General features: G+C 44.0%; 1 protein-coding gene across 1 annotated transcript in view; it reads right to left on the bottom strand.

Annotated features, from left to right (window-relative positions):
• Positions 1-629: 629 nt before the first annotated feature.
• C6 (complement C6) overlaps positions 630-9,824 on the bottom strand; it is a 61,909-nt gene continuing 52,714 nt past the window's right edge. Inside the window, exons 18-19 of the mRNA XM_028524271.2 lie at positions 7,891-8,132; positions 630-1,183 (exon numbers count right to left, since the gene is read on the bottom strand). Of these exons, the coding sequence (XP_028380072.2) occupies positions 1,002-1,183; positions 7,891-8,132 (424 nt within the window). The 3' untranslated portion in view covers positions 630-1,001. The remainder of the gene's footprint in view (positions 1,184-7,890; positions 8,133-9,824) is intronic.

Here is a 9,824-nt window from a genome sequence, read left to right as displayed (position 1 = left end):
GCCTTAGCCAGGTGATACTGATGCCCATTGATATTTGAGGACGGCTGTTCCAAAGACACCGCTCATCCTCAATGGCACTCAAGACTCCCCGAGGAATGGGGGTCTACTGAGTATGGCCTAATATGAAAGGTATGATGTACTTGAAAAATTACTCCTTGAAAATTCTCTAATGATTTTCCATCCAGCACAAGCTTTGGTTTAAAGACTGTGTGAGTCACTTTAGCTAAGGCAAAGAAAATTTCTTTTCTCCTTCCTAAGAAGCTGGAACTCCAGAAATTTATTAACCACTCTAACCAGATAATTTCCATTAGAGTCCAATCATCCTTACTGTGATGCTTATTACTATTGGAGTATTTCCTTGCATAAGATGAGGCTTAGGGTAAGACTCACCCTTCCCTGCATTATTCTCTCCATAGCAATGATCACCATCGAACATACTATGTCATTTATGTGCTTATTTTATTTTCTGTATGTCTTCCTCCACATGAATGTGAGTTTCATGAAGAAAAGTGGTTTTGATTGTTTTATTCACTACTGTTTCGCCAGTACCTTAACTAGTATTTGGCACATTTTGAACATTCAGAACTATTTGCCGAATGAATGTGTGAAGGTTGGGTTTCAAGGATGTGTTTTACAAGTTGTTGTAGATTTCTGTTTATTGACTCATTGAAGAAAATTGTGGCTTTTGTCCTTATTTCTACTCGGGAAGATGCTTAATACCACAGGTGTCATAAGGTCCTCCGAAGTGCTATCATTTTATTGCAACGTGAACAGAAGAGTTTACCGGGTTGATATGAAGGGTGTTACTAAGGGATGTGCCGCGGGGTTTCAGGGCTGGAGCCGGAGGGGAAGCCAAGGCAGGAGAGGTGGGGAGAATAATGAGAAGAAACTAACACAGAAGAATCTGTCAGTAACTTCTGGGCATGCCAGTCTGCTGTTGGCACAAGAATGCCCTTTTGCAAGGATTAGTTTTGGACAGTTAATCTGTTTATCAGTAACTGTCAGGCCTCACACATTCCAGGATGCAGGATTTCCAGTTTCCTTTGGGCACATTTCACAGTTCCTATTTCACAGATGTTCGCTGTCTTGCTCCTTGTCGATGATCCCATTCTGACGCAGTAGAGCTGGTCTCCACCCTTGATGCACTGGGTGGGCAACATACAGACACATTTGGAGGTAGAGGCTGCAATGAGAGAGAGAGACCATGTGACTCATCATAGTACTCCAGCTGGCTTTTACCAAACTTGTCCCCAGAGTGGCGAGCTCCTGGGTGGCCATAAATGAGAAAGCTGAAACAAAAGCAATGACCCAAAATACCCAACTGTGGCTGAGGGGCGTGGCCTGGACACAATGCACAGTAAGCCAGTAAGCAAGATCCAGCAGTTGAGCTGTCTCTGACCCCGCCTCCTGCTCACTGCCCTCATCCAATCAGTTCCATCCTGCCGGCCTTTTCCACAATGTCTTCAGTTAGTCCCTTCTGTTCTTTTCTCACGGTCACTGCCGAAGGGCACTTGTGTTTATCATTTATTGAATATGTACTGTGAACCCCACACAGCATGCTGAGCACTTTACATGTTTTATTTCATTTCATCCTTACAACAAGCATGTACAATACATGTTAACATACCAATTATACAGATGAGGAAACTGAATTTGGAGACATTAAACGATTTGTCCACGTTCCCACGTTAGTAAGGGGCAAAGGCAGGTTTTAAATCCTACATGACTCATAGGCCTGAACTCCTTAACCTAACTCTATCTATTTGTTTATTATATTCCTCAGTGATGCCAATTATTGGGTAATTCTCTTATGAATGAGGCCTGGTTTCAGAACCACCTAATCACTTCACAATTCATATAAATTTTGTTTTTGAAATAGTATCAGAATAATCATTTAGGCATAGATCTTGTGTCATAGAAATGTACATTTGAGACCTATTTGATCCTATTAACCAATGTTACTCTATTAAATGTAATAAACAAAAAATCAACTAGGAATAAAGTTACCAAAGCTAAGTATATTAAACCAGAGACTCATTTATCTATATATATATATATTTTTTAAGATTTTATTTACTTATTTTTGGAGAGGGAAGGGAGGGAGATAGAGAGAGAGAGAGAGAAACATCAATGTGTGGTTGCTGGGGGTTCTGGCCTGCAACCCAGGAATGTACCCTGGCTGGGAATCGAACCTGCGACACTTTGGTTCGCAAGCCCGTGATCAATCAACTGAGCTACGCCAGCCAGGGCTATCTATATATATGTTTTAATCAAGTTCAAGGCCCTTCACACTTTGGCCTCGATTTCCCTTTGCAACATTAGCTTTCCTGCTTTTTCCCTCCCAGGTAGAGTGACCAGTTCTCTCCTTCTGAAAGGTGTTCCCATTTTGTCCTTTTGCCCGTACCATTCTCTCCCCGCCCTTTTTTTTTGGTCAGACAAATGTGCTTTGTCCTACTTTCCCCCACACATCTGGTTTCTACAAGTTTTACCTCCTCCATGAAGCCTTTCATAGCCACTTCCCCCCACATCAATCTTCTACTTAACTAAACTCTAATGGTATAAACTTGTCAGTATGATATCTAACATTTTCATGCTTTCTCATTAGTGAGATTTTCATATGTCCTCCTCCCAAGACGATTACAAGGGCTTTGTTCGAAACCAGTAACTGTGGCTCATCCATCTGCATGTCCCACTCAGCTCTTATGATGGCACTCAGTTAATTCTGCTTTGTCCATTGATGTCATGTTCCGAATTTGAGGTGCAGATATACATATTCAAAAAGAAACGTATCTGATGGATCTGGGATAATTCATGTTGCCAAAACATCTAAGTCAGGCTGAGAGTCAGCCCTGATTTCATTAATGAGTAGCTTCCTTTAGGAAGGTATCAATTCTAACCCCCCATGTGTCTCAACTGATGGGAGAAAATAGGGAGAGGAAGTGGGGAGGTACTCCTATGCACGGACTTTCTGGCCTGGGTAGGAACATTTCACGAGAAAGCATGCATTTCCCTTCTATGCCCTTTCCGGTCAGCTAGAGCAGATTCTAGAATGGGAAAGTCTTGTGCATTGTCGGGAAGGTCAGGGCCTGGCGAAGGACAGGAGACCGTTCCACCTCTGGAGAAGCCACAGTGTCCCCTACCCTTGGGACAGTGATGGCTTCAGTGCTCTGAGCAGGCTTGTCTTCAGAGGACCGGCACCGGAGGCCTCTCCCATCACCTCCGTTCACTCGTCCTTCCACATGCAGTTCCTGAGCTCGCAACCTCAGGAAACCCTTCCGGGCCAGAGGTTCTTCTCTCTCCTACAGCTCTTTTCTGATGTGGCTGTGCATTAAAATTATTCATGCAATTCTCATGTGAAGTTGCTCTTTCCGTTATGGTGAATGATTTCAGTGCACGGAGTCCTTCAACTTCAGGCATCTCATCATACTTTGTACCGTGACTTCCACATAGTGAATACCAAATGGCTATTTGCTGAATAAATCCTCCCCTCCTGTTGGCTGACGGTGGGTATTTTTGAAATTCAGACAAAACACTTAATATACATAAAATAGGCTCCTTGCCAGGTCATTTGTGTTCTAACCATTGAAAAGTGAACTTTGTGTTACTTTGAAGTTCAGTTGAAAACTGTTCCTTATTTCATTTTAGAAATGGAAGGAAAGGAGTAGTCATGTATGCAGTAATTGAGAACACACTCTAGTCATGGTGACATTCAAATCGACTCAAGATGAATGATCTCTCAACTTGCCGTGAGTGCGCTAGGTATAAAACGCATATTCGGCTTTCTCTTTCTTTGTGAATGCTGCGGTTTGCACAGGATTCTACAGAGCTGCCTGGGCGGAACCCCCTGGGACACTGACTTCTGCTCTGTAAGCGTAGGAGGCTGCCGGAGGCAGCCCGCACCTCCTGGGACGAGATGCTTTCCGTTTTCTGATCGCGTGCAGGATCAAAGAATTCTTTAAATAATGTAAATATCTTATCAAGTAATATTTCTGTTTTAACATGATTACCTTAAGACATTCTGCTAACTCGAGCAAAATTGGTGTATTCCAACATTTTACAGTGTTGCTTTTAGATAAACGTAGACTCCTGGCATTTAGATACATATAAAACAAAGAATGAATAGGAAAGGCAGATTTTTGTGCAATTGTAAGCGGCAGCTCATCTGTTACTCAGACAGATTTAAAAAAGAATGATTTGTGGAAAAATAGTGAAAAAACAAAAACCATAAAAATAAGTCCTTTGCAGTCAAAGAGTTCCCTGCAGACCTTTTCTCTGTGATACATGAGGAGGAAGGTGAGTCAGCAGGAAGCACAGCCCCGTGCGCCGGAGCTGCCTGTTATTGCACGGACAGGCACCACTTTTATTTGGCCTCCTGTCCAAACTCCTTGTATTGTCTGTATGTATTTTTGACAAAACTGTTCTTGCACTATCATTTTCAAAGAAAAGGGGTGTATTTTAAATGCAAAATGCTGTTGCATCATTACCGGCAGCTTTTTTCTGCCATGAGTGATTGTTTCTGGGAGAGATGGCCGCTGGGTAACGGCGCTGGTCAGGCAGTGAAAGAATGAATGACAGTGTTTCGGTGTGAGGTGACTTAGTGGTGATTAGAAGGAGGCAATGCACAAAGCAGGCCCTGGGGTGCCATCTCGCACAGTGGAATGGCCTTGTTCAGACACGGCTGGGAGGCTGGAAGCCCCAGACATCAGCACCACGTCCGATGGCCTGCTGACTGTGGCTCCTGTGGCTGCCCCCTGCCGTGAGTTCAGTCCTGCCACCTGCCGAGGGAGCTGGGTGTTGGTCACCAGCTTTGTGTAGATCGGGGTGAAACCGTGTTTGGGTAACAGGGACCTCTCCCCTTTACCAGGGCTGAGCTGAGGAACATTGGGCTGGAAAGTGAAAGAGGGGTCAAGGGATACAGGGAACCTATCCACGTGGTGTGTGAACATAGCCCAGTCCCTGGTCCAGAAAACCGATGGGGAGTGAGTTGGCACACAGGACCCATGCCCACAGATAGGTTTTCCCATGGGGAATTAGGCCTGCATTGTACCTAGGCTTCTGTGAGTCTTGCTTTTGCTAAAACTCCCTTGCCCTGAATTGAGGCAGCAAATGGTTACTGCATATCTTTAAAGTGACTTCCTAAAATCTATGCTAAACCTCCCAAGGATGGACTGGAACCAGTTCAACCACCTTTTCCTTTACATTTGCAAATATCCTTTTTCCTTGTAGTAATTAGCAACTTCCTCTCCTTTGTTATCTGTAAAAGGTAACCACCTACAGTGAACCTGTGCATAGTAAATGAGGACCATCCTCATGTAATGTGCCCAGAAAAGCAATAAAAACCTGTCCAGGCAGGGGTCGGGACCCTCTCTCTCACTTAGAGAGTGGCCATGACGTCCCTTTTTCTCCACAGGACTTCTGCAGTCCATGTGAATTTGTTCGCAGCCACAACACACGGACCCCCATGGGCTGTGGTCCGCATCAAAGGGAACGATAAAGTTTTCCCCCAAAAGGAAGGTGGTTTTGACAAAAGTTAGATGTAACAATTGAACAATTGAAGTTTTCATTGCATACTTCATGCCTCATTTTAAGGTACGTTTTTGAAGAATGTCACAAGGAAAATCTAGCTGCCCATGTGAGTTCTGTTAAATTCTAATCTCCAACCCATACTTATGCATTATATGAAGCTAATCTAGGCTATTTCAGGGGCAAACTTTATCTCAGAGCAAACATACTGCTGTGGAGTTTCTGCTGCCAAGCCATCCAAAAATTTAGATACATATAAAGCCATTTAGATACATATAAAACAAAGCAATGCAATGCAAATGCTATGCAACTGTCAATGCAACTGTATTGACTATACAATGCAAATAGTCAATACAGTTACAGAAGGTGGAGGCAGATTGCCACTGTCTCACTGTCTAAGCACCAAACTGGCAAAGCGATAAAGGCCTGGTAAGTCCAGGGCCGGCGAGGACGTGGGAGCGCAGTCTTGACCACACATGGCAGATGGAAATGTAATGTCGGGAAAATATTTCTGGAAAGCAAGTTGATGCGACAGACTTTATAGTTTAAAATAGCATTTAACTGGAAATTCCATGTTCTAAGGTATACCCTATGAAAATAATCTTACATTACAGATTTATCCGTGATAGATTTATCTATCACAGCACTGTTTAGAATAACAAATCATTGGGGCAAATCTAAATGCCTGACAGAAGGTTGGTTAAAGAAATCACAGAAATGTCCATACAGGACTTTTGCAGACGTTAAAAAGCATGTAGTGGAAGAGTCCCGTACCGTCGTCCCTCGCTATATCGCGGTTCACTTATTGCGGCTTCACTGTATCACAGGTTTTTTACAGTAACCCGCAATAAGTGAACTGCCATACAGTGAGGGCTGAATGTACACTTCACTGGTGAGTACCCATATAGAATTTTATATGTTGTTAAAATTACGTAGGTTTAAGAGTGTAGAAAGTGTTTAAGAGCATATGAAGTGTTTATAAGAGGGTGGGAAAGGTTTATAGGAGTGTGGGAAGGGTTTATAAAACCTTAAAATATATATAAATAATAAAATAAATATAACGTCGCTACTTCTCGAATTTTCACCTGTCATGGGGGTCTCTGGAACTTAACTCCCTTGATAGGTGAGAGATCACTGTATTTTTCAGACTATAAGATGCACTCTGCCCACCCCCTGCCCCCCAGTTTGGGAGGAAAAGGGGGATGAGTCTTATAATTCAAATGTAGCTTACCTAGCTGGTAAATGTAGTTTACATTTGTAGTTTACATTGGTGAAATATTATGTTACTTATGTTATTAAATATTTTACCACGTTTTTGCTTCAATTTTTTCCCTCTATTTTCCTACTCTAAAATCTAGGTGTGTCTTAATGTCTGGTGCATCTTATACTCCTAAAAATATGGTATATGATGCTAGGGAAATAATTTCATGATATAAGTGAAAAGCAGCAACAGGTAAAATAATATATAGAGTATGATCCTATTTTATTTTTTAAAAATTTGTAATATAATCAGGGCCACCCCTGCAGAAAATTTTTCCATGGAATGCTTGTCTGTACAAAGGATTAACATCACCCCAGTTCAGAGTGGCCATGCCACTCCCACTGTTCGGTCCCCAGCAATCTCGGGAGAGACTGCCCTGCTGGTGGGGGCTCAGCAGGCTGCTCTCTGGGCACGGGAGTCTAGCTCGGAGCTGGGGATGACTCTGTGGATGGAACCTCTTAGAACATCTGGTTGACCCCACACATGGTGGAGGAGAGGAGTAGGCCAGGGTCTGAGAATGTTCCACAGGGAGAAACAGTCCCTGAGTCCCTGAGGAACCCTGTGTGGGTTCAGGGTGTCCTGCCCGAATAACATTGTGCCTTGGCTAGTGCCAGGCACTACCAGAGGATGTAAAAAAAAAAACTGAGGGGGCTACTTCAGTAATTGCTGCCCATGAGGAACCCCGATGTCCAGAGTACCCTGTGTGTGCTGGACCCAGCAGGTCCCCGGTGCCAAAGGGAAGCTTAGACAACGTTGATGCATGCTTTCCGAGGCTGGGGGTGGGGAAGCGTGCCTGGTGCACGCAGTTGGGGGGAGGACTCCTCTTCCTGGGCCCTAACGGTGCTGCTGATGGTGCATGCGTGGGAAGAGTAGAAAGATTTACACCAAAGTGGTTAAAGCAGTTATTTCTCATTGTGGGCGGGTCATATTTTTCTTTTCTCTCTAAATAACTTTATACATTTTTTGTACACTAACACAGAATAATTTCTGATTAAAGAAAGGTTCGTGTTAGTTAAGCGAGAGTGTAGAGACGCAAACAGGATACACTAGCTGAGACGGATTTCAGGCGAGAGCATTTCCAGGAGGGCGCTGCCCCCGGAGCTTACCTGAGCACTTTTCCCAGTCATAGCAGGTGTCATAGCCGCAGGGTTCTTTCTTTGTGCCATTGAGTGCAAGTGTTTGCCTTTCGATAGCCCAGGCTAATTGTGGGCCCTCTTGGCAGGCACCAATATGTAGAAAATGGAATTGCTGATTATTTAAGCATTTCTTGGCCAAAAATTCACAAACTGGTGAAGTAATGGGAGAGCTGGATTGGGAATCCAGCACGCAGAGGTCTTCCGAGTAGTGGCTGCCCGAGGGAGAGGAAAGCAAGCACGTACACGTGAGGACCAGGAAACGAGAAAAGGCATCCAGCCAGTTTAATGTGTTACCTTGATACTCAGTTATCTTTACCCTGCTCATCCCCCACCCCCCGCCCCAGTTTCTCTTCTTTCCATCCTCTTGCATGCTCTGGGATTCATCTTTCCAAAATTTCATCTTAGTCTTGGTATCACCAAGACTTTCAATGGCTTTGAAATAAAATCTGAATTCTTAAATTCTGATTATGAAGATCTCCCATATTTTGACTCCAATCAACTTGCCTTTCTGGAATTATTTTTTCCCACCCCCCCTTAATTCTTCTTTATCACCTGACAATTGTACAGCTTATTTTCTAAACTGGGAAGATCATTTTTCCCTTGCTGCCCTCCCATTCACAGCCCAAACAGCATTGTGTAGTCTCTCCTCTCTGCCTATCTGTGTGCAGCCCAGTTCCTGTCTACACTGCGAAAATAACCCCCATTGACCTTGCACATGGCGGTCTGTACCTCTTCTGAACTCAGTAACACTCATGAACTGCAACACCAGAATCCTATGTCATTATACAGCTTTTTAGGTGTGTGTTAGGATGAAGAGCATGCACTTCTAAGTTCTTCTTTGTTAACTTGCTTCATCTCTCTAAGCAGGGGATGGATCCTGTTACCAAGAGGTACCCAGTGGCCATGGCCCTTGTCTTATTGAGAGGACAAGAACACCTAGGTTACTGCAAATCTGGGTCTCTTCTCTGATGTCAGTTTTCGAGTTAACAATCAGTGTACCAGCATTTAAAAGTGTTGCCAGGAACTAGAGCCCACAGCAGAGAAGAAAAGCCCGCTCACTCGGTTTGGAGAACTTAGGCTGTGGGGCCAGTCACTCCCACCAGCTCCTTCGATGCCACAGAAAAGAGAGCTGAGGACGACAGAAAGAGGCTAGCGAGGGAGGGAAGAACTAGCATTCAGACCGTCCCAGAGGGCAGTCTGTGTTCTCATGGTTTGGTATTGCAAAGATACAGAAAGACGTTTCCTCTGGGTTAAATGGGCACTAGGAAGGCTATAAGTACCGCCCACCAGGCCATGTGCTGGGTGAGATCCTCTAGCAGCAGGAAGCTGTGCATGGTGGACCATTTGTGGTAGACAATGAGGAGGGTAAATAGAGCCACCTTGGGCTGAACTATGTCAGGGAATTATGCAGGAAAAGATGCTGTAGCATTTAAATGAATGAGTGAATGAATCTCTACAAGCCTTTGTGCACCCGCAGCACAGAGGAATGTGAGAGCTAGTCATGTTTAAGTGTAATGACTGGGCACAGTCTGTGGGCTTCTTACCCCAACATGCATTCTCTCTCCTCCTCAGTAACTGAATTTCACTCATAAATGCCTACATGTCCAGCCAGAGAACTGCATTCACAGCCTCCTTTGTGGAACATGTGGCCATGTGAATAAGAGAAGATTAAGGAAAATAAAGCACATGATGGGCCTTTCAGAAACTTTCCTTAAAAGAGAGAATATGTCTGTTTTTGGTTTTCCTTTCCTCCTGGCCCAGCAGAGCAATTTCGAACCAGAAGGTAATTTTAGGGTGGCAGGCCAGAGAGTGGAAGGACCCTCTGAAACAAGCGAATCACCAAATGGACTTCAGATAGCCTCCCTCTGGGTGTATTTTGTGAGACAGAGAAACAAAATACCATC

The sequence above is a fragment of the Phyllostomus discolor genome, chromosome 3 (genome assembly GCF_004126475.2).
Source record: "Phyllostomus discolor isolate MPI-MPIP mPhyDis1 chromosome 3, mPhyDis1.pri.v3, whole genome shotgun sequence".
NCBI classification, from domain to species: Eukaryota; Metazoa; Chordata; class Mammalia; order Chiroptera; family Phyllostomidae; genus Phyllostomus; species Phyllostomus discolor.
Note: the sequence above shows the minus strand (reverse complement) of the source record. Positions and strands in the feature narration are given on the sequence as shown.